Source organism: Typopeltis vanoorti, chromosome 23 (assembly GCF_054136105.1).
Source record: "Typopeltis vanoorti isolate ZY-2024b chromosome 23, IOZ_Tvanoo_1.0, whole genome shotgun sequence".
NCBI lineage: Eukaryota > Metazoa > Arthropoda > Arachnida > Uropygi > Thelyphonidae > Typopeltis > Typopeltis vanoorti.
The window spans coordinates 10,536,292-10,561,025 of record NC_143571.1 but is presented as its reverse complement, the minus strand read 5'-3'; the positions used below and the strand labels follow the sequence as shown (position 1 = coordinate 10,561,025).

The window sequence follows — 24,734 nt, the reverse complement described above, 5'->3', positions numbered from 1 at the left end:
TTGTTTTTTTTTTTCCATTTCCATAGTAAACTTTATACGATGATGTAAGGAATTGATACTGTTTAATTTTTTTTTTTAATGTTTGTTGTGAGGACATATAGTAAAGATGTCATCTATATATCTTACCCAAAAGGATGGTTGAGGGAAAATAGATGAGAAGAGGACTTTTTTGGATGTTCTAAATAAAAGTTGGCTAAAGCAGGAGAGAGAGGACTTCCAATGGCCGTTCCTTCTACTTGGCTGTAAATTTGTTTTGACATAAGAAATATCCAGAGTGTATTACGAAATCGAATAGTTTTATAATGTCTTCTGGAAAGATGTCAGTCAGTAATTTTAAAGTCTCCTTGAGAGATACATTTGTATATAAAGATTCTATATCAAAGCACACCATAAGATCTGTAGGTTGCAATGAGATATTTTTCAATTTTTCTAAGAAATCTGAGGAGTTTTTAAGAAAGGAACTAGAATTGCTATGTGAGATTTCAATAATTTAGCTAGATATCTGGCTATACGGTAAGTAGGAGAATCAATACATCTACTATTGGACAAAGAGGAAAGTCAAATTATGTATTTTACGAAGACCATAAAATCTAGGAGGTCTTGCAAAATGAGTTTTAAGTCTTTCAATTATGTCTCTATCTAAACTGATGACTTCATCTAGGAGAGAATTTAATAAAATTTAATTTTATAAAACTATTCAATTTTGTAAACTGAATGAAAAATGGCACTACAACACAGTAACTGAGAATGAAGGTATGAAGCTATCGTTCTCCTAGAAGTCCTGATGGTGCCCTCTAGTGGGCTAAGTGGGTGTTCTTGGCTGTTGGGCTGAAGAACACCTACTTAGCCCAACAGCCAAGACGGCTCAAATGTGCCGCCATCTCGTGGTCCCTAACCCTAACACAATATATTAATGTCTGAAATAATGTGGGTTCTACGGTCGATTTTCTTGAGTTTATGGGACGAAAAACCCGAGTTTCCAGAAGGAAAACCCCGCTTGCCCGTGCCAGAGATCGACTACCTCGGGAACCGGTCGAAAAAAGGCTTAGAAAAATTTCCTCTAGTCGCCGACTAGACTCGAAACCAAGTCTTCCTTCGTGCGGCCAAGCGCCGTGGTATGCAAACGCCACATCCACTGAGCTACACAGGCTCCAGGTGAGGTCATGTTTTTTTAAAATTTTGGTAATTTTTATTGAGGTGCCTCGGATGTAGGGAATGGTGATGGACTTAGAGTAATCTTTGTTGTGGAGGGGGGGGGCTGTGGTTTGTAGGTTTTATTATTTTTTGGATTTTTTTGGGGGGGGTAGCCATTGGCTGAGAAAGTGTTGAGGATGTGATTTAGTTCAGTGTTTAGGGCCATGTCGTTAGAACAGATTAGTTTTGCCCTGTTGTATAGTGTTTTCACCACTCCATATTGTTGTGGGGGGGGGGGGGGGAATTGTTGGTGAATGTATCTGCCTTTATGGGTGGGTTTTCTATAAACTGAGAAAACCAAGGTTCCATCAGGCTGGCAGGTGACTCGTGTGTCTAGGAAAGGGAGGCTGTTGTTTTCCTCTTTTTCCAGGGTGAACTTGATTCTGGAGTGTTGGTTGTTTAAGTGTGTAAGGAAGGAGAGGAGTGTTTCAGAGCCACGTGGCCAAATAGCGTTGATTGTTCAATTCCCTAAGTGATTAGAAATGCATAACCAACGTATAAGCCTGTCTACGAGAAGTGTACTATTATATAAAGAATAACTAGTTTTTATAATTAGAATTAACATTTTAATCATAGTGAGACTATGGAGAATTATAGCATAATAGTCTCCTAATGTGTTATTAAATAACTGATATTGTTTTGATAAGTTACTGTATTTTTGAAAATCAGATATGTGATTATATAATCAGTAAACTAATGAAGGACAAGTGAATATTGTCAAATATTATCATCACTGATAAATTCTGTGTATTCATATGGGCATCAAAGAAAACAGTGATTTGATAAGACATTTTATGATACATAATTAGCCCTTCTCAACATTGTTAGGGATGAGAGGGAATGCAAGCAAGACATGAATGTGGAGAAGCACCATCCTATTTAAGGCGGAGATTCAGAAAGATGATCATGTGTTTTGGTTGTTGCCACAGTGGTGCTCAATTATTAGTATATGGGGTTGGTTTTTTTTTTATCCTCAAAACATGAACATAGTCCAGAACAATTTTTTAAGTTAATCGAGAGTTAAAGATGTAACCACCCTTGATGGACTGAAGAGATTTGAAATAGTAATAAAATTGTCTACATTAATGTCAAGACACCTACCCAAACAAACATACTTTTCAAAGCACTGCATACAGTGCTATGAAAATTGTGTGTAAAATTAAGTAAAAAAAAAACATTCCGATAAAAATATGGTGAAACTTACCTACTTTCTTCATTTCCATTCTGTTCTGTGTTTGTAAGTTTTAAGTCTGTACAAGCTTGGGTGTTTAGAGTTTTAGCTGCTATTAAGCCAACACAAATGCTGTCACTAGTTTCACTAGCAGTTACAGTTCCCAGATCTGTGGACGGTACTGCTGGTAAATACTGTTCTATTGATGGGACATTAGGAAGTGTAATTTGTATCACTGAGTCTAGAGGTGAATCTACAACCATGGAATCCTTAGGCATAGTATGAGAACTTCCTGCAACTTGATTTTTCAAATTTGTGTCTGAATCTATAAAGAGAAAATTAAGTTACAATAAGAATGCACTTTGTCTTGAAAAACATGAGTAATGCATTCTTTAGTAATAATAATATTTAAATGCTGAAATTTAGATGCAACAGACATAAATATATATTGGAAGTTTTCCACTTGGTTATACTATAATTTAAAGATACCAAGAAAATATATACTTGGTTTAATCCTTTATCCAAGTGTAAGCAAATAAGTCTGCACCTGAACTATTTCAGAACTGGAACAACTCGTATAAAGAAGCTATGACTTCACATCATTTGCCTTAGTATCCCATAATGCAAAGCACGTATCCTTACGGACATGTATAATGCTATGCATTATGGAAAGGGTAACTACCCAGACCAGTTTGACCTATATTGAGGTCTCATCAGTGTGAACCTGATTAATAATATGGTGTGACACCTTTTAGCTAGTCGTATATGAAAATATGACTTCTGCATTACTTCAACCTTAGTATCACCTCTGGGTCTGGCTCCCACTGATGAGACCTCAATAAAGGTCGAAACTGGTCTGGGTAGTCACCCTTTCCATAATGCAATGCATTATATATGTCTGCAAGGAGATCTGCTTTGCATTATGGGATACTAGGATACTAAGTAATATGAAGTCATAGCTTCTTTATATCTTCACATGTTTAAGTTTCCCAGTCCTAAAAATACTTCAGGAACAAACTTGTTTGCTTACACTTGGCCTCGTTGGCTGAGTGGTTAGCGTATCCACTCTTCAGCCAAAAGGTTGCGAGTTTGAATCCTGCCGTGAGCATGGATGTTGTTTGTGAAAATATAGTGGTGGTTGGTCGGCAGTAGATGGCATTGGTGTAGATCAAGGGTCTCCAAACTACAGCCCACGATATGATTTTATCCGGCCTACCAATTGGACTAATTTTTCAATAAGAATCTGCAAAAAAAAAAAAAAAAAAAAAAAAAAAAAAAAAAAAAAAAAAAAAGGGTGTTGATAGATTTCAAATGCATTAATTAAAATTGTGTTCAAAATATATTCCCGAATAGCAAAAAGTAACCATAATCCAAGTTATGGTCTTTCTGACTGTAAAAGGTCGGTTAAAATGGACTAACGAAGAAAAAAAATTTAAAAGAATTCAAAACGAAATAAAAAGTTACACCCGAATAAACTTTTTTATCAACAAAAAAATTTGTCGCACAAAATAAGAACACTTAAAAAAGTTGTTAAAAACATGGTTAAAATGAACTAACAAGCAAAAAACAAAATTTCCCGATCTGTATTCATTGACAAAAAACTCAGTTATACGAGTTTTTTGAAGCACTTCAAAATTTGAACCTGAGTTTAATAAGACTTTAAAAACACAAACTCAGTTACATCATTCACATTAATGGTTTTATTATAATTTGTGAAAAAAATATGAGAATTTGCTGATAGTGTTCGTTGTCATTAATATACAATAATTTCATCTCACATACTCTGTAATTAGTTTTTATCTGCTTTCAATAAAACTCATGTATCTAGTTCTAGAGTTTTTTTTTTTTTTTTACTACGGCCTGCTGTAGTAAAAAAAACAGTGCTGAAGTACCCAAAGTGGCCCGCATGGCGAAAAGTTTGGAGACCACTGGTGTAGATGATGAAGATAGATGCGGTTGGTGGAGTGTTGGAGACGGAGAGTTGTAGAGTAGGTACCCTCCCTCGATGAGTCTTTGGACTACTTACTATTATAATAAGGGAATTAACTAATGTAAAATATTCTTTATTAGTAGAATTTTCGCCTGAGTATCACAGGCATCCTCAGTACAAGTACAAAGGCTAATTAAACAATAACTGATATATTCACAAAGTGCCACCTAAGTAGCTAAAGTACGATAACTAAAAATGATTCTTAAAATTTCCTAAATTTATTTTGAAAAAAATAAAAAATAAAAAATTATATATAAATATACAGTGGAACCTTGGTTGTTGAACATAATTCATTCCTAAAGGCTGTTCGGAAACAGAAACCATTTTCTCATAAGAATTAATGTAAAATGGATTAATCCATTCCCGAACCCCAGATGATTGTTTATTTAAACCTTTAAAACAGTGCTTCATGCATAAGATCGTATACAAACACAATGAAAATGCATAAAATCTTACATAAAAAGAATAAACGAAAATTTAACTTCGTCTATATCTTACTCACCGGAAGGAGGTGAGTAAGGGGAGTCCGCTTCCATAAAAACATCAGGTTACTGTCCTTCTGGGTTTTTCTTCTCTTTCTCTTTTCTGTCTCTTGGCACCACTCGACTCTGCTTGAGACACACTGGGCCCCTGTCTCACTAAAAACTTGTAAAATGAGATTTGTTTTTGCCTGCATTTTAAAATGTTCCTGAAGTGAGACATAGCACTGTCATTGAAAAGGTTTATGATGCGGTTTGCTACAGCTCTGTGAGGGTGATATCGTTCCACGAAACTTTGCGCCTCACCCCATTTCACACACATTTCTTTGATCAAAGAACTAGGAACATCCTCAATCCCTTCCTCTGTGTCTGAAGACATTTCCTCCACCTACGTCTTTCGCTGCTCCTTCTCAAAGTGTTCCAGTTCTTCCGTGGTGAGCTAATTCCTGTGATCCTCCGCATCAGCATTGTCAACTTCCAAGCCCATGCTTTTGCCCAGAGACACAATATCACTGACAAGAGCAACATGCTCAGCCTCAATCTCTCTGTCTGCTACAGTCTGGCCACAATTTCCTCCAAGCCGAGTTCATGGCCCTGTAAGTTACTTGCGCCTAGGCTTTGTCAAGGATACTTAAGCAATGGAAGATGTTGAAGTGATTTTTCCAGAATTCTCTGAGTGTTAATTCTGTGTCAGAGGTCACTTCAAAACACCTTTGAAACAGTGCGTTGGTGTCGAGTTTCTTAAAGTTCGAAATGATCTGCTGGTCCATGAGCTGAATTAGAGAAGTTGTGTTAGGGGGCAGGAACTTCACTGTGATAAAATCAGACTCCTCCACTAACTCGTCCTCCAATCCTAGAGGGTGAGCAGGAGCATTGTCCATTACAAGAAGGCATCTAATTGGCAAATTTTTTTCTTGGAGGTATTTTCTCACACTTGGGGCAAAGACTTCATGGATCCACTCAATAAACAATTGCCTGGTTACCCAAACCCTCCACATAATAGGCAATTTACTTTTCATCACGTTATTTTTCTTAAACACCCTCGGATACTCAGAGTGGTACACAAACAATGGCTTGACCTTGAAGTGCCCACTTGCATTTCCACATAGCAAAAGAGTCAGCCTGTCCTTCATTGGCTTGTGTCCTGGCCATGCTTTTTCCTCCTGAGTGATGTAGGTCCTCTTTGGCAATTTTTTTCCAAAATAGGCTTGTTTCATCACGGTTGAACACTTGTTGGGTAAGAAAACCCTCAGCCTTTACATAGTCACTAAATTCTTGCACATATTTCTCAGCAGCTTCTTGGTTCAAACTCGCAGCCTCCCCATGCCTAACCACACTATGTATGCCGCTTCTCCTCTTAAATTTCTCAAATCACCCTCTACTAGTTTTGAACACATCAGTATCAGCACTCGTACCAGGGTTTTTCTTTAACAGGTCATCATGTAATTGCCTCGCTTTTTCACAAATTATAGCTTCAGAAACTATTGCTAGCTAACTGTTTCTCATTTATCTAAATCAGCAACAATTTTTCCACTTCTTCAATCGTCTGCGATCTTTGTTTAATAAGAACTTTCACTCCTCTTGCAACATCAGCTCTCTTGATCGCCTTTTTATTTTTGAGTATTGTACATATCGTTGATTTCGTCATACCAAACTGCATAGCAAGGGTTGAGACACAAACACCATTTTCATGTTTGGATATGATTTCTTTTTTTCATCTCTATCGTGGTTCTAACAACTTTTTTTTTCACTTTGCTGCTATCACTATTCTTCTCCGTCCCCATGGTGGCTTAATGAATAATAATTTATGGAGAAAAAAAACACAAAGAAAATCAAGAAAATGCACTGCAAATTTGAGCAAGTGGCTGCACTGAATGAAGGCTGCCATGTAACTGACGCTTTCTCGCCTTGCAGCTCAGCACGCGGAGCATGTGGTTGCCATTTGCCTGTTCAGAAACCGAAGCATTTTTTGTTTGGAAAATATGTTCGGGAATCGAATTGTTCGAGAAAAGAGGAGTTCGACAACCGAGGTTCCACTGTGTGTGTGTGTGTGTGTGTGTGTGTGTGTGTGTGTGTGTGTGTGTGTGTGTGTGTGTGTGTGTGTGTGTGTGTGTGTGTGTGTGTGTGTGTGTGTGTACACTTACAAAAGGTAGGAAAGATTAGCTGATTTATAGAGTACTATCTCCCACAAACAGGAAAGACACAGACCCATCGATCTGTTTAGGTTAGGCTTCACATGTTTCTTTGTAAAGCCATTCCATGAAGAACCGACTTTTGTGAATGACTTTTGTCTTTTTCCAATGAACTCTATGTCTAGTGTTGATGGCATGCTCTGGAAGTCCAGACTGTTCAGGTTCAAGATACTGAATATACAACTTGTGTTCTTGTAACCAGATAAGAGCAGATCTTCCTGTTTGCCCAAAATATGATATATTCACAAAGATGATATATCCAGGTGTCTACCAGGGAATCTGGCATACATCTGGATAGCTGAGATGTAGGAGCTTGTCCTTTGGAGACATGAGGAATGTAGAGATTTTTCTGATGGGGTCGAAAGGCAATACAAATACTTAGTGGTTTTAACACTTTAGCTATCCATTTGCTAACGCTTTGCACATAGGGGATAGGTATATGTTATTTCTTCTGTATTTGAAGAGGATGCTGAAACATGACTATTCAACGCTCTTTTTATGAAGGACTTCTTATAACATTGGATAAGAAGGAGGGATTAATATATTGCAATTCTTTCTGTAATAGTCCTTCTGAAGAACAAAAGGAGTGGGCTCTATGAACCAGTGTTTTTATAGTATCTGCATTTTGACTGGGATGGTGATGTAATTCAGCATGGATATAATGGCCTGTATGAGTCTCCTTCTTATAGGCTGTGAATTGTAGGTTACCATTTAGTTGGCGAAGAATTAAGAGATCTAGAAAGGTTAACTGCTTATTTACTTCTAGGGACCTCCAGGAAGTCTTTGGTCTCCCTGGAGGTGTTATGTAATAGTAATAATAATACGTGTGTAAAGGCTTAAGTGCTGTGAGGACATCATGTTGGAGGCTTAATGGATTTTTTACAACACTCAAAAAGAATTAAAATAGAATTTAATACTTCCTATATTTCGTCCTAGTCACTAGGACATCTACGGGGATTACAAAAACAATTAATGTAACATGCACACACATATCAAACAATACTAAGCCCAACCACGTGGGTGACACTAAAGTCCTATCTAGGTGGAGCACCCTCTAAGGGCGGTAGTAGGTGGCCTGGAATGTAAGGTGGGAACTCTAGTGATGAGTGTTTCCCAAATCTTCAGAAGCTTAATGCAACCGTATTTATTAAAATTTGGTTGGTTTTTGAGAGCTGCTGCTGCTTCTAAGAAAAGTCTCTCTTTCTTGAATTTGCTGTGGTGGAGCATGATGGTTTTCTTCCATGATACCCTGTGGGTGGTGTCCAAAACATGGTCAGCCAAGCCTGAATGACCATAGTTGTGTTTACAGATGTAAGACTTGTGTTCCTCCAGGCAGATGGATGCAGATCTGCCTGTCTGTCCAAAGTACGACAGCTTACAGGAACAGGGTACTTTGTAAACTCCAAGCAGAGAGAGAGAGGAGGGAGCTGATCTTTCGTAGAACGGATAAGGGTAGCAAGTTTGCGGTGGAGCTTATATGCTGTGTGTAGGTTGTACTTTTTTAGTATTTTGGCTATTTTTTCGGATGTGCCATGGATGTAGGGTATGGTGATGGCATTTTTAAAATCTTGTTGATGAGAAGGATGGGGAATGGGGGAGGAACTGATTATTTTTTTGATACTGTGTTCGCTGTAGCCATTGGAGAGGAAAGTGCTGTGTATGTGGTTAAGCTCAGTAGTGAGGGCGGTTCCACTGGAACAAAGATTGTGGGCTCTCTTGGTAAGAGTTTTAATAATGCCATATTGTTGAGAGGGGTGGTGGTGGGAGAGTTTGTGAATGTATATGCCTGTGTGTGTGGGTTTTCTGTATACAGTGAAGGCAAGTGTATCATTAGGCAGGCATGTGACTAAGGTGTCTAGGAAGGGTAAACAACTGTTCCTTTCCTTTTCCATAGTAAACTGGATTCTTGGATGTAGGCTATTGATATGACTGAGGAAGGAGTCTAACATGTCTGGGTCATGAGGCCAAATAGAGAACACATCATCTACATATCTTAGCCAGATAGAAGGTTTGAGTGGGGCTGAGTCTATGGCTCATTTTTCGAAATCTTCCATATAGAAATTGGGAAGGGGGGGGGGGGGGGAACCCATGGCAGTTCCCTCTATCTGCTTGTAGATTTTGTTCTTCCAAGAGAAATACCCAGATTTAATGGCAAAGGAAAAGAGATCTAAGATGTCAGAGGGAAAAATGTTTTCTAAGAGAGATAAGGTGTCAGTTAAGGGAATATTGGTAAACAAAGAGGAGATATCAAAGCTTACCAATATGTCTGTATTATTCAAGGTTAAATTTTCTGTGAGGGCTTTAAAGTCGGTCGAGTTTTTTTATATAGGAAGTGGACCTTCCGGTGAGGGGGATGGGGGTTCAGAGAGTTGGCCAGCTGTTTAGACAATCTGTAGCAAGGTGCATTGGTGGCATCTACTATAGGCCTGAGTGGGGAATTGGGTTTGTGTATTTTTGGTAAACCTTATATTCGGGGGGGGAGCGGAAAGGTTTACGTTTTTTCGTGACATCAGGGGGCCAGGAAGATACTTTTGTAAGTAAGATTTTTAATTTCTTAACTTGTGTTTTTGAGGAGTCGTGTTCTAGTGGGATGTAGGTAGCGCGATCGCGGAGGATAATGTTCATTTTACGATTGTATTCACTGGTATTAAGAATGACTGTGGCATTACCCTTATCCGCTCTGGTGATGATCCGAAAAAATAGCCAAAATACTAAAAAAGTACAACCTACACACAGCATATAAGCCCCACCGCAAACTTACTGCCCTTATCCATTCTACGAAAGATCAGCTCCTTCCTCTCTCTCTCTGCCTGGAGTTTACAAAGTACCCTGTTCCTGTAAGCTGGCGTACTTTGGACAGACAGGCAGATCAGCATCCATCCGCCTGGAGGAACACAAGTCTTGCATCTGTAAACACAACTATGGCCATTCAGGCTTGGCTGACCATGTTTTGGACACCACCCACAGGGTATCATGGAAGAAAACCATCATGCTCCACCACAGCAAATTCAAGAAAGAGAGACTTTTCTTAGAAGCAGCAGCAGCGCTCAAAAAACCAACCAAATCTTAATAAATATGGTTGCATTAAGCTTCCGAAGATTTGGGAAACACTCATCACTAGAGGTCCCACCTTACATTCCAGGCCACCTACTACCGCCCTTAGAGGGTGCTCCACCTAGATAGGACTTTAGTGTCACCCACGTGGTTGGGCTTAGTATTGTTTGATATTTGTGTGCATGTTACATTAATTGTTTTTGTAATCCCCATAGATGTCCTAGTGACTAGGATGAAATATAGGAAGTATTAAATTCTATTTTAATTCTTTTGAATGTTGTAAAAAATCCATTAAGCCTCCAAGTTGAAAAAAAAAAAAAAATAATTTCTTGGTATCTTTAATTTATAGATATAAATAGATATGCCTAATAGGGATGGCTCAAGATTTGCTCAAGCTGAAAGGGAGGAAACCTCCACACAACTTGCAAGAATGCGAAACTAAGTGAAGCTTCCTGTGGCACATCCAGTTAATAGGTATTCATATCCACCTGGATACTGAAAAAATGATGACCTGGCAATCAAGCACTTAGCTGACCAAACTATGTTCTATATCAGCTTAAAGCAAACTTTCTTACAATATAATCAAATGTGGCGGGTTGAGTAATCTCCCAGAGAAACAAGGTGCTGCTATGCTCATCAGGGAACCAGGATAAATAGAATGAGAACCCTATGGTTGATGCTATTCCAGTTATTGGAAAAATCTCAGTCTCAAGAAAATTGAAGCAGGTACCATCAATGTAAGAAGCTTCCTTGAAGGGAATATTGAATTAGCAAAGAAATTAAATAAATTTTAAAAGAAAGTTAAAATAGACGAGAGACTTCTAAATAATCCTCCTTAATGGTATCTCTACCTTGACATGGTAAGGAAGCTTGTGCACACCAGTGTCCTCAAGAGCTATGACAGTGGTAGCTAAGCTACTGGTAGAACCTCTCTAGCTGGACAGGTCAAGAGGTAGGGGACTAGGCTAAGATTTCTATAACTCAGATGCTTGAAGTGGAAAAATTCATTGGACCAAAACGACAGAAAACAACCAAGTAAAGAAAAAGGAAAATGTCTGAAATTAGGAATCTTGGCCATTTTAAAAGTAGCCACGTGGAATGCAAAGCATAACAACCAAGGAATTAGAATTAGTAAAACAACTAAAAACTAAAAATATTAATATAGCTGTGATAACAGAAACAAAACAGATATTAAAAGGAACAAAAGTTATAGATGATTTTACTGTGCTATATAGTGGAGTGGACCAACATACTTACAATATACAACATACTTACAATATAATCAAATGTGGCGGGTTGAGTAATCTCCCAGAGAAACAAGGTGCTGCTATGCTCATCAGGGAACCAGGATAAATAGAATGAGAACCCTATGGTTGATGCTATTCCAGTTATTGGAAAAATCTCAGTCTCAAGAAAATTGAAGCAGGTACCATCAATGTAAGAAGCTTCCTTGAAGGGAATATTGAATTAGCAAAGAAATTAAATAAATTTTAAAAGAAAGTTAAAATAGACGAGAGACTTCTAAATAATCCTCCTTAATGGTATCTCTACCTTGACATGGTAAGGAAGCTTGTGCACACCAGTGTCCTCAAGAGCTATGACAGTGGTAGCTAAGCTACTGGTAGAACCTCTCTAGCTGGACAGGTCAAGAGGTAGGGGACTAGGCTAAGATTTCTATAACTCAGATGCTTGAAGTGGAAAAATTCATTGGACCAAAACGACAGAAAACAACCAAGTAAAGAAAAAGGAAAATGTCTGAAATTAGGAATCTTGGCCATTTTAAAAGTAGCCACGTGGAATGCAAAGCATAACAACCAAGGAATTAGAATTAGTAAAACAACTAAAAACTAAAAATATTAATATAGCTGTGATAACAGAAACAAAACAGATATTAAAAGGAACAAAAGTTATAGATGATTTTACTGTGCTATATAGTGGAGTGGACCAACATAGCAGAGCTTCTAGTGGTGTGGCCATATTAATTGATAATAAATGTAATACAAAAGAATAATTTTTAAATGATCAGATTATAACAGTTAAATTAAAAATAAATAAAATTACTTAAATATCATTAGAAGATATGCCCCTGAAGAAAGTAAGGAAAGGGGATTCCGAACAGTTTTATGAGGAACTAGAAAAGCAGTTAAATAAATGTAATAAAAATGACTATATATTAAAGCAGGAGATCTTAATGCTAGAGTTGGAAATAATCCAATTCCAAATGTCTTAGCAAAATAAGGAGAAATTTGCAAGAATACCAACAGTCAAGAACTATTAGATTTCTGCACTTTCAATAATTTCAAAATAACCAATGCTTTTTTTTTTTTCAAAAAAAGAATATAAATAAATATACTTGGAATGGAAGAGGAACAAGATCTATAACTGATTATATCATTACTAATCATAAACTAACTCGATGAGTGAGAGATGTACATGTTTACAAAGGAAGCAAACTTTTTTCAGATCATTGCTTAGTAGTTTTAGAAATAGAAACTACTAAGGTGGAGAAAGGAAGTAAATAAGAAAAAAACAAGCATACAAAGTATATCTATTACATTAGAATGCTATATCAATCATGATTAACAGATTATCTAAAAGAAGTCAAAATGAATGAAAATATAGAAGAAGAAGAATGGAAAACTGATTAAAGATAATTTATAAAGCAGCCTTGGCATACAAATCACTTCTTCAAAAAAACCTACAAAGAAAACAGAAGAAATATAGCTAAAACCATAGTAAAGAAAGCTCACTAAGATTCTTGGGATAGATTTATTAACCTTTAATTAGTCACATGGAGTCTATTTGAATGTGAAAGCACTATTATAACGAGGTAGCTTGGTGGCAGTAACGAAACATTTTCGTACAACCTGATACTGTTGGTTACCACCTGCAGTAAATGGTCATAAAAGAACCTCATAATATACTTCCTCTTGCAACAAGACATATAATCCTGCATAATCAGCGTTCTCGTGAATTCTTTTTGAGACAGAAATTGCAAAATATATTAGTACTAGTGTTAAGAAAATGAAACTTCAAGCTGATACATAAGTTGATTCTACTTACTTAGAATGTTAATAATAACAAAAAGAAAAAGGAACTTTTTAACAATGTGGTTGAGTCAGCGTTTCAATTTGTTCAGAACATATGAGGGTGATCTGAAAAGTTCTCAGCCTCAACCATAGATGGCAACACTATCAGCAAGATTTTTTTTTCCCTAAGTTCATACATCTGTTATAAGCATCCATGTGAAAATGCAATTCATTCAATCAAGCAGTTTTGTTTTATACAGCTGCCTGAAGCAAAAGTGTTATCTGTATCCCTTGAAATAGATAAAATTGAGTTTCATGCAGTTATAAAATTCTTTGTAAAAAAAGGTTTAACACCAAAAGAAATTCATTCAAAGTTCATAAACATTTATGGGCACTCTTCTCCTTCGTTTTCGACAATTAAGAAATGGGCCACCAAGTTTAAACGTGGCCTTTGAAGATGATCCACGTGAAGAACGTCCAAAAAGTGTAACACCACCAGAAAGCATTCATTAAGTGCACGATATGGTATTGAATGACCGGCAAGTCAAAGTGCATGAAATTGCTGAGACTAGGCATTTCAAAAGAATGTGTAGGATATACTTTGCATGAAGAATTGCAAATGAAAAAGCTTTGCGTGCTGCGCTTGCTCACAGCAGATCAAAAATGCACTCACATGAAATTCTCTGAACAGTGCTTGGATCATTTTAACAAGAATAAAACTGTTTTTGTGTGTCAATTTATTACTATGGATGAGACTTGGATTCACCATTACACACCAGAATCCAAACAACAGTCAAAACAGTGGACAGAAGCCGGTTGTTCAGCACCAAAGAAGACAAAGTTGGTTTCATCAGCAAGCCGGGTCATGACATCGCTGTTTTGGGATGCTAAAGGCATTCCGTTTGTTAATTATCTTGAAAAGAGTAAAACAATAACCAGGAAATATTATTCTAATATTTTAACCAGACTAGAAGAAAAAATTTGTGAGAAAAGATCCGGTTCTAGAAGAAAATAAATCTTCTTTCATCAGGACAATGCACCTGCCCACAAAAGTGTTTTGGCAATGAGAAAATTAAGGGATCTGCACTATGAATTGTTGGAATATCCACCCTATTCCCTAGATTTGGCTCCCTCTGACTTCTATCTCTTCCCAAAACTAAAACTCTTCTTCACTGGTCAGCATTTTTTTTTTTTTTTTTTTTTTAAATCAAGAAGTGATTGCAGCTGTAGAGGGGTATTTTGCAGATCTTACTCTGAGTGGAGCATCGCAGGAATAAATGTATTAGTCTTCAGGAAGATTATGTTGAAAAATAAAAATAATTTTGAAATTATAAATTAGTTTTCTCATTATTAGGCCGAAACCTTTTAGATCACCCTCATATGACGGAGAATATTTACATCACAGATTCTTAAAATTAATAAATAATTATTGGAGGAAATCTGAGATTCCATCAGATTGGTTAAAAGCTAAAATTATATCTATATTTAAGAAAGTTTATTAAATACATGTGTTATTAAATTACAAAATTTACAGTAAAACCCTGAATAAAAGACTTTAAAATATTGCAAACTATCTACTCTCAGAAGGACAAAATGGTTTCAGATGTGAAATATCAAGTGGAGATGGCCAAATATTAGTTGTGAGCGGGCCATCTCACAAACTGAGATGGCCCAGGATGGGTGTGGAGAGTTTAGGTGTGAGGAAAGTTGTAGAATTTTTGGTAATATAGAGGAAGTGACTGGGGAAAGTATTGAAGAGTCACAGCAGAGAAGTGACGTTCGTAGGACTTGTACAAGCAGTAATGATTTCTTATGTTTATATACTAATGCTAGAAGTATTCAAAATAAGGGAAATGAAATAGTTGCTTTACTTGAGTTTACTCACCCCAAAACTCTTGGTATAAGCGATACATAGTTAGATGACGATGACATCCTGACAGGAATAGAGATGAACGGATACGATATTTTTTGTGAAAACAGACAGGGAAGAAAGGGAGCAGGGGTACTGTTGATGGTAGCAGATGAGTTGTGCCCATCTACGGTGTTATTTGCAAGGTGCAAATAGTGGCCACGGTTTTGAAGCAGTATTGGTGTGAGGTAGAAGTAAATTACAAAATTTACAGTAAAATTAAAAAAAGTAAACAGGATGAAACCTATTTACTTTTTTATGGACGACCTTAATTATGGTAATATAGACTGGAATCAAGAGACATCTCGGGGTAAAGAAAATGAATTTTTGGAGTTTTTGAAAGACAATTACCTTAGGCAATACATAACGGAGGGTACACGAGGATCAAGAGTATTGGATTTGATCATCTTGTCAGATGATGTTATTATAAATGAGGTGTGAAATCTTCCACCAGTTGGTGAGAGTGATCACTTGCAGGGTGACCAGTCATTAAAGGACATCTTTTAGAAAGGGATATATGTGGAATTATAAGAGTAATAATTATGAAAGCTCAAGAAACAGTTTGTGATAATAAATAGGAAAGAGGAACTGGATGGAAAGGATATCAATGCTGCTTGGGCCCTACTCAAGAACTATTTAGTGAAGGCAATATCAGAATGTCTTCCAAAGGTTAAGAGGGTAAATAGAGCAGGTGTGAAACTGATGAATGAAGAGATTAGTTATGCAGTCTGGAAGAAGAAAGTGTTATGGAAGAAACACATGATGAGTAGATAACAACCAGTTGCACGAGAAGTACAAAGAACAAGCGAGGAAGGTGACTCGCTTGATAAGGGTAGCAAAAGTGCGGTATGAGTAGTAGTTAGCTAAAGCAGTCAAAAAAAAAATCCGAAGGAGTTTTTTTTGATATGTGCCCAGTAGAAAAAAGAATGATTATGATAGGATGGGATTGATTGATGAAAACGGAGGAATGATAACCACTACAGTAGTTGAGATATTTAATGAGCAATTTATAAAGGTATTTCTTTCTTATGAATGTGACATCATGCAGAACTTGAAAGCAGTGGGAAAGGAGGAGGAGGAGGAGGAGCTGTTAGTAAGTGAACAGGAGGTATATGAGGAATTGAATAGACTTGATATAAATAAGGCTGTTGGATGTGATGCTATTTCACCACGTGATTTGAGGGAATGTTCCAGAGAGTTAACAACAGCGTTTGCATATCTTTTCAACATGAGTATCTCACTGTGTCAAGTTCCAAAAGAGTGGAAAGAGGGTAAAATTGTTCCAATTCATAAGGGAGGTGATAAGAGTAGGGGCTTTGAATTATAGACCAGTCTGTGTGTCTGGAATTGTGGTTAGGGTATTAGAGAAGTTAGTTAGGACTAAGATTCAGAATTGGGTTGACAACAGAAAAATACTATTTGGCAGACAGCATGGATTTACTAAAGGAAGATCATGCTTTAGAAATCTACTTACTTTTTATAATAAAGTGACAAATGCATTGGATAAGGATGTTGCATATACAGTGGTATATTTAGATTTTGCAAAGGCATTTGATAAATTGCCACATGACAAGCTCGTAATTAAGTTGGAACAGATGGAGGCTAAACAGTATATTAGTTCGCTGGATTGGAAATTGGCTGTCTGATAGGTATCAGCGAGTTGTCTTTGGAGGAGCGATATCCCAGAAGAGGAAAGTTACTAGTGGTGTACCCCAAGGGTCTGCTTTATGTCCACTGCTGTTTAATTTGTGTGTAAATGATATTTGGAGAGGTCTGAATGGTGATATGCAGTTGTTTGCAGATGATGCAAAGTTGGGGAGAGCTATCAGGAGTAAAGCAGATGCTGTAGCTTTGCAAGAGGACTTGAATACACTGGCTGAATGGGTAAATGAGTGGGGATGTCAATTCAATGTTGCAAAGTGTAAGGTTTTGAAATTTGGGAAGCAGAGATGGGATGTAGAGTACACAATCGGTGGAAATATCGTGGAAGTGGTAGAGTAGATGAGAGATCTGGGCGTAAATGTAGACAAGGACCTAACATTTCAGGGACATGTTACTAAAATTGTGAGGACAACACAGCAAATAATGGGAATGATGCGTAGGGCACTGACTTGTAGAAGTAAGGATGTTATGGTTCCTTTGTATAAGGCTTTGATCAGGCCACATAAGATGAAGGTGTGTTGGAAAAAGTTCAGAGATGATTGACTAAGGTGGTTTCTGGTCTCTTGAATATTGAGTATGAAGACGGATTGACAAAATGCAATTTGCAGAAATTGGTGGATAGAAGTAGGAGAGGGGATATGATCGAGACATATAAGCTGTTAAGAGGTTATTACATGATTAATGTAGGGGAGGTTTCGCACAGAACATGTGAAGATAGGAAGAAAACAAGAGGTCATCCCTGGAAGCTGTATAAGGAGAGTGCGAGCAAGGGAGTGAGGAGCAGGTTTTTTGCATGGAGAGCAGTGAGCGCAGAAACAGTGAATATATTTAAGGTGCAGTATAATAAACTGTGTGTGTATAACAGTGGGGCTTCTCACGATGAGTCTTTGACTCCACGGAGGTTTTTTTTTTATAATAATAATAATAATGTATAGACAATATTTATGTGTTAAAATAAATTATTGAAAAAAGATGAGAATTTGATTTAGAGATTCGCATGGCCTTTATAGATTATGAGAAAGCTTTTGATAAAATATACAGAGAAAAACTATTTAATATAATGAAAAAACAAGGACATCCATTATTTGGTACAAGGTTTATATAAAGATACAAAAATACAGTTACAGTTAAGTAATAAATTGTAAGAAGAGATTGAAATAAATCAGGGTGTCAGACAGGGATGTAGCTAATATCCAACTCTATTCAATATATAAATTGATGATCAGATTATTAAAATATGTAAAATAACAATGAAACAAGGTATCTATCCAGTTAACTAGAAGAACTGTAATCAATACAATGCTGTATGAAGACGATCAGATTATATATTACAAGACAACAAAGATGACCTTCAAAAATCAGTTTACGAATTAAACAAAATAAGTCAACAACACAATTTAAAAATTTCATAAAAGAAAACAAAATTCATGGCATTTAAAGGTCGAGATCATGTTAGATAAAAATAGTTATAGAAAATAAAATAATAGAACAGGTGACACAGTTTAATTATTTAAGCTGCATAATAGCATATCTAAAAGATAAAGATATAGATGAAAAAATAAAGAAATTTCATAAAATCTGTGAAACAGTTAAAAGGACACTGAATAAAAAAACAAGACGAGAAACTCGACTAAAATTTTACAAAGTAATGGCCACTCTCACTCTATTATATGGTTCAGAAACATGAACTGTTCACAAGAAAGACGAAAGTAAAATACAAGCTGCAGAGATGAGAGTTTTTAGAGCAATAAAAGGACACATATAAGAAATGAAGACATCAGTAAAGAACTAGATACTTATAATGTAAATGAAAAGATCAAGGAATATAGAGAGAACATCTATTTAGGATGGAAAGATATCAGCTACCAAAAGAAGTGGATAGATATAGACTAAAGGGAAGTGGGGAGGAGAGAGAGAGAGAGAGGAAGACCAGCAGTAAGAAAACTCAAATGCCTAATCCTTGAAGAGAAGAAGACTTCAAAATTATAAGAAGCATAAGATGATTTATTCAGAACTCAGGGAAAGAAAACATTTGCTATAGCACAGATAAACTCTCTGAATGGGGGTAAATTTCAAGCAGTGAAGTAAACAAATTTCAAAATGGCAAACTAGACAATGAAACATTTGTGCTTATGGTCCTATGGAAGTTCTAAATAATGATGTAATAGGGCAATTTTTCAAGTCATCAGAGACAATTATGACATACATGTAAAAAGGAAAACTCTTGATAAAAAGTTAAACAGTGAGGTAGGAAATTAATATCAAATATCTGCCAGCATAATTACCCAAATGGCTAATGAACCTGCTCTTCAAACAACAGGCTCTAGGTTAGTTAAACATAATATGGATTTAATTTAAGTAAATATGTTACTGGCATGAAACTTTCACCCTAATATCAAGGGCATCTTCATGTATGACTTTCAAATTAAACAACAAGAACAGAAACTGGCAGATTCAACAATGAAATACGTGAACTACATGTAAATGATGTTAAATGCCATGGTCGATATACATTAAGGTTTATAGTAAAAATAATATTAACAAGATATTTAAAAAATAAATAAATAAAATAATTTAAATAAGTAAAAATTAGATTAATTCTGGAATTCACGAAGCACTATTTAACATAAGAGGGATAATTTAAGCCTAGCGTTTCTGTTTAGATTTCGTAGATGTAACAAGCTTTTACAACTTTCTTTGTGAAAGACATTCTAAGAGATTAATACTTTTATGGAGAGCCTAAATTTTCTTTCAAAGGATTCAGTGTCTGGTGGTGATAGGGTGTTTTGCAAGTCCCAAATGTTCTGGCTCATGGAACTTAAAATAACCTAGTCTAAATGTTCATCATGGGCACAGCAGTGATGAACTTGCGTAATTATTCTTTTGGCATAAAATTTTTATCCTAGTATCAAAGGCATCTTCAATATAACATTCAAATTAAACACCAAAAACAGAACAACAAGACTATACCTTCATCCTCTTTCACATCATCGTAATTGCCAACAATTTTGTGGTGACATGGTGTTCTGTAACTCCCAACTGTTCTTGCTCATGGAACTTAAGCAAGAACAGATAAGCTCGACATACAGTTTTCATGGACTGTATGTGAAGCACACACTCTGCTCCACTGAAATGCTGCTCTCTCAAGAAATAAATCACATCAAGTCCACCTTCCTTAATAATGGCTTTACTGAATCGTATATCAACAAGATAATTGATAATTATAGTTCTCCTGTCATCATGATAGGGATACAGAGGTCATCCATTATATCACCATTCCTTATGTTAAAGGCATTTCAGAAGGTAAACCCAAATTATTTAGATCTGTTGGCCTGAAAGTGTCCTTTTATTTTTATCAGCAAGATATCTACTTTTCTAAGCTTAGCGAAAGATAAGCTTCCGCCTTTGGTCCACACCAGAGAGTATCAAATTCCTTACCAGTGTGTATATTGTATTTTGGCCAAACTGGTAGAGATAATATAAATTAAAGATACCAAGAAATTATATACTTGGTTTAATCCTTTATCCAAGTGTAAGCAAACAAAGTTTGCACCTGATGTATTTTCAGGTTGGAACAACTCGTATATAGAAGCTAATGACTTCATATCACTTGTCTTAGTGTCCCATACTTAGTATCCCTTAATATCCCATGATACTAAGGTTGAAGTAATTCAGACGTCATATTTTCATATACGAGTTGCCAAAAGGTGTCACACCTTATTATTAAATTACTCTGGATTAGAGAAAGTTGTTGGAATCTTTATAGTATAACCAAGTGAAAAAACCTCCAACAACTTTTTATAATCCAGAGTAATTTAATAATAAGGTGTGACACCTTTTGGCAACTCGTATATGAAAATATGACTTCTGCATTACTTCAACCTTAGTATTATCTCTGGTCTGGCTGCCACTGAAGAGACCTCAATAAAGGTCAAAACCGGTCTGGGTAGTGACCCTTCCCATAAAGCATAGCATTATACATAAAGGTGTAATATAATGTAAACCACATGATATGTGCTTTGCATTATGGGATACTAAGGCAAGTGATGTGAAGTCATTAGCTTCTATATATGAGTTGCCGCCATCCTGAAAATACTTCAGATGCAAGATTCAGATTACACTTAGATAAAAGATTAAACTAAGTATATAATTTCTTGGTATCTTTAATTAGTGAACATCTAGGTTAAGTTCCATGAGCTAGCACAATTGAGAGATTTGGAACACACAATCACCAACAGACACCAAATCCTTTGAGGAAAATTTAGATTCTCCATAAAAGAAAATAATCTCTTAGAAAGTGTTCATATGAAGAACATTGTGAAACTTTGCTGCATCAACTGAATCTAAATAGAAACAATGGACATAAATTATCCTTCTTGTGGGAAATAGTTCTTCTCCACAAGTTCCAGATTTAATTTAATTTATATTTATTTTTGTGTTTTTATCTTATTTATTATTATTGTTTTTTAAAATCTTGTTAAAGTTATTTTTATTAGAACCTTAATGTATTCAAAAAAGAGTAAAAAGACAAGCCATATAAAGTGGTGGGACTCGAACCCACAACCTCTTGGTTGGAGAGCAGGTTTGCTATCCACTGGTCATTGTTGGATATTTAAACAACAGAGTAGGAAATGAACAACTGGATATCTGAACATTCTGCGAAAATTTGGAGAAAGGGCAAAGCTAATAATAATGGTAAGCATTTACTGGACTCCTGCTCAGGACATGGACTAGTCATTACTAACACTATGTTTCAACATAAAGATATGCAAAAGTTCACATGGAAAAAGACACAAAAAATAAGAAAAGCCTCACTGACTACATCATTGCTGAGAGTGATATTATCATGCTGGTTCAGAATACAGGAGTGTACAGAGGATTTGAAATTGGAAGTAACCATTACTTCGCAAGATAAAAATGGGTATCAGATTGAAAAGAACAGTATGTAAGAAAGTTTTTAAAAAGAATTAAAGTTGGGCAGCTTTTGCAGGTAAACTAGACTCAACTATACAAACAATTAACTGCAAGTGTTTGGAGTTTCAGTGGCAAATTCCGAAGAATGATTGATTCAGTTAGGGAGGTATGTTGTGAAGTTCTTTGCAAGTACAGGTAACCCTCATATAATGCGGAAGTTAGGTACCATGGAAATGTTGCATTATATAAATCGCATTATGTGAGACTTAGATCACATAGAAAAAGTAGGGTTAGGTTCTGAAATCGTTTTTTTTTTTTTTTAATTATATAAACAGGGGTGCTTAAGGGTCAAAGCTGTATAACTGAGAGGAGACCTCCACATAGCCTTTAAAGGAATGCAGAGAACCGACCAGGGTTTCTGACCTAACGTCCAATCCTCACCTTCTCATGGAGCACCCTGTTAGGTATCTACCTGGATACTGACTGAACGAGGATGGACTGGCAATTTGGGATTTAGCAGACCAAATTGTATTCTTACTGGCTTAAACCAATATACAAAATGATGGTACAACATGACAAAATTTCATGCCGGCTGGGGCATCACCTGGTTAAACAAGGCCCGCGTTCTTTTCGCCAAGGAACCAGGGCGAACAGTGAAAAGTCAGCTACTGGAACAAATTTGAAAGCACACCTCAACTCAACATCACCAGAGTTAAAGATCGGTACTATCAACATAAGAATCCTGAATGGCAAAGAAATGGAGCTAGCTGAGGAATTAGATAAGTATCAGATCAACATAATAGGGGTGACTGAAACAAAAAAGACAAAAACTGGTGAGATCTTTCAGAGCAATAAATACAAAATGTTATATTCAGGCAATGACAATCAAGGAAAAGAAGGAGTAGCCATAGTATTCAACACAAAATACGAAGCTAATCTTCTTGAATGGCAGGCAGTCTCAAGTAGAGTGATGTGGGCTAATATCAGAATGGGGAATTGGACAATGAGATTTATTTGTGCCTATGGTCCCACAGAAGGTTCTACTTAGGTAGAAGTGGAGGAATTTTTCGATACTTTAGAAAAAGCAACGGACACAATGAAAAAGGAAAAGTTGGTTCTTGTTGGGGATCTAAATAGCAGTGTGGGAAATGATTGTAAGACATAAAAAAATATTTCGGGAAAATTTGGAGAAAAGAGCAAAGCTAATAATAATGGCAAATACCTGTTGGATTTCTGCTCAGGACATGGACTGGTTATTACTAACACCATGTTCCAACATAAAAATGTGCACAAATTCACATGGAGAGAAGAGGCAAGGAATAAGAATAAGAAAACAATAAGAATATGTTATTGTCGATAGTGATGTTTTCTCCCTGGTGCAGGACACCAGAGTGTACAGAGGATTTGAAATTGGAAGTGATTACTATTTAGTCTTGAGCAGGATAAAACTGAATTTCATATTGAAAAGAATAACATGTAAGAAAGTTTTAAAGCAAATAAAAGTTGAGCAGCTCTCAGACTAAAACACACAAAGATTATTGAAGATAATATGAAAGCGGTTGAGAACAGGAACCAAACCTTGGAGATTCAGTGGCAAGCCTTGAAGAAAACCCTGATTGATTCAGTCAGAGAGGCATGTGGTGAGGTAGTCTGCAAGACGAGAAAAATCAGAACTCCATGGTGGACAGAGAAAGTTAAAGAGGCAGCGAAGGAAAAGAAGAAAGCATATCAAAAGTTCCTGGCAAATAAGTCAGATTGTCCTCTTAGAGAACACAGAGACAAATGTAAGAAAGCTAAACAAAAGTCATGGGAAGACTTTGATAAGAACATAAAAAATAAATATCAGGAAGGTGGCAAAATATTCTGGAGGATGTTGAAGAAGCTTAGAAATGAAGGAAAGAGTGTTGTAAAGGAGTTAGAGATGATAGAGGTGACATGAAAATGGAAGGAAAAGATATCCTTGAAGTATGGAGTAATTACTTCAAAAAATTGCTAAATGAAACAAGTAGTGATAGCACAGTGGTAAAAAACACTCAACAGGCATACAGTCAGGAATACATATCGATACGTGAAGTAGAAAAAGCCATCAAAGGCTTGAAATATGGAAAGGCAGCAGGAGTAGATGATATTTGACCAGAAATGCTCAAGTATGGAGGTATAAAAGTCGTACAGTGGCTGTACTGCATAGTTCAGAAAGCCTGGATAGAGGGACAAATTCCTGATGATTGGAGTAGAGCTCTCATAGTACCCATATATAAAAAGGGAAATAAAACTGAATGTGAGAATTACAGAGGTATTTCCCTACTGAGTGTTTCTGGCAAGATCTATGCAAGCATACTTGAGAAACAGTTGAGAAGAATTGTAGAAGAAAAGCTTGGTGAAGAACAAGCCGGATTCAGGCTAAACAGAGGCTGTCAGGATCAGATCTTCACTTTACGACAAATAGTTGAGAAAGTATGGGAATATAACAAAGATCTGTATTTAAGTTTTGTCAATCTGGAAAAGGCATATGACAAGGTGCCAAGAGAGAAGTTATTCAATATGCTACAGTTATATGGTGTCACTGGGGCATTATATCAAGCAATACTTAGTCTTTATTTGAGTTGCAAGTCAACAGTTAGGATTGAAGGAAGTACAGGAAGATGGTTTAATGTTAAATCTTACATTTAACAAGACAAGAGACAAGGATGTACATTATCCCCTCTGTTATTCATTATCTATATGGATCACATTATGAAGGAAAGTGGTATTAAACATGATATCAAACTTGGAGAGGTTAATGTCAGCTCTTTGCTTTATGCAGATGATGGTATATTTCTAGATAAATCTACTACAAGTCTGCAAGATTCTCTGACTAAATTGAATAACTGTTGTAATAGATATGTTATGAAGGTCAGCAATAACAAGACAAAGACAATGAAAATAAGCAGAATCGTTGAAAATGTCAACTGTGTTGTGAATGGAGAACCTGTGGAACAAGTAAAACGTTTCAGCTAATGAGTCACGAGTATTAGTGAAGGTGGTAAATTGAATATAGAAATAGACAACAGAATCAACAAAGCTGGTATTGTAGGAAGTCAACTAAATAAGAGAGAAATTAGTCGGAACACTAAATTAGCTGTATATAAGACAGTGTTCAA

The 24,734-nt window shown here is 36.3% G+C and overlaps 1 protein-coding gene across 4 annotated transcripts in view; it reads right to left on the bottom strand.

The window, feature by feature from the left end:
- Positions 1-24,734, bottom strand: part of E(Pc) (Enhancer of Polycomb) — a 371,838-nt gene that overhangs the window by 19,286 nt on the left and 327,818 nt on the right. For 3 of the 4 annotated variants that reach the window (XR_016550343.1, XM_090413189.1, XM_090413190.1), the window contains one exon: positions 2,399-2,690. Coding sequence is in view for 3 of the 4 variants with exons in the window: in XM_090413189.1 (XP_090269315.1) it covers positions 2,399-2,690 (292 nt within the window). In the remaining variant the exon portion in view is untranslated. The remainder of the gene's footprint in view (positions 1-2,398; positions 2,691-24,734) is intronic. The other variant, XM_090413191.1, reaches the window with a different exon arrangement.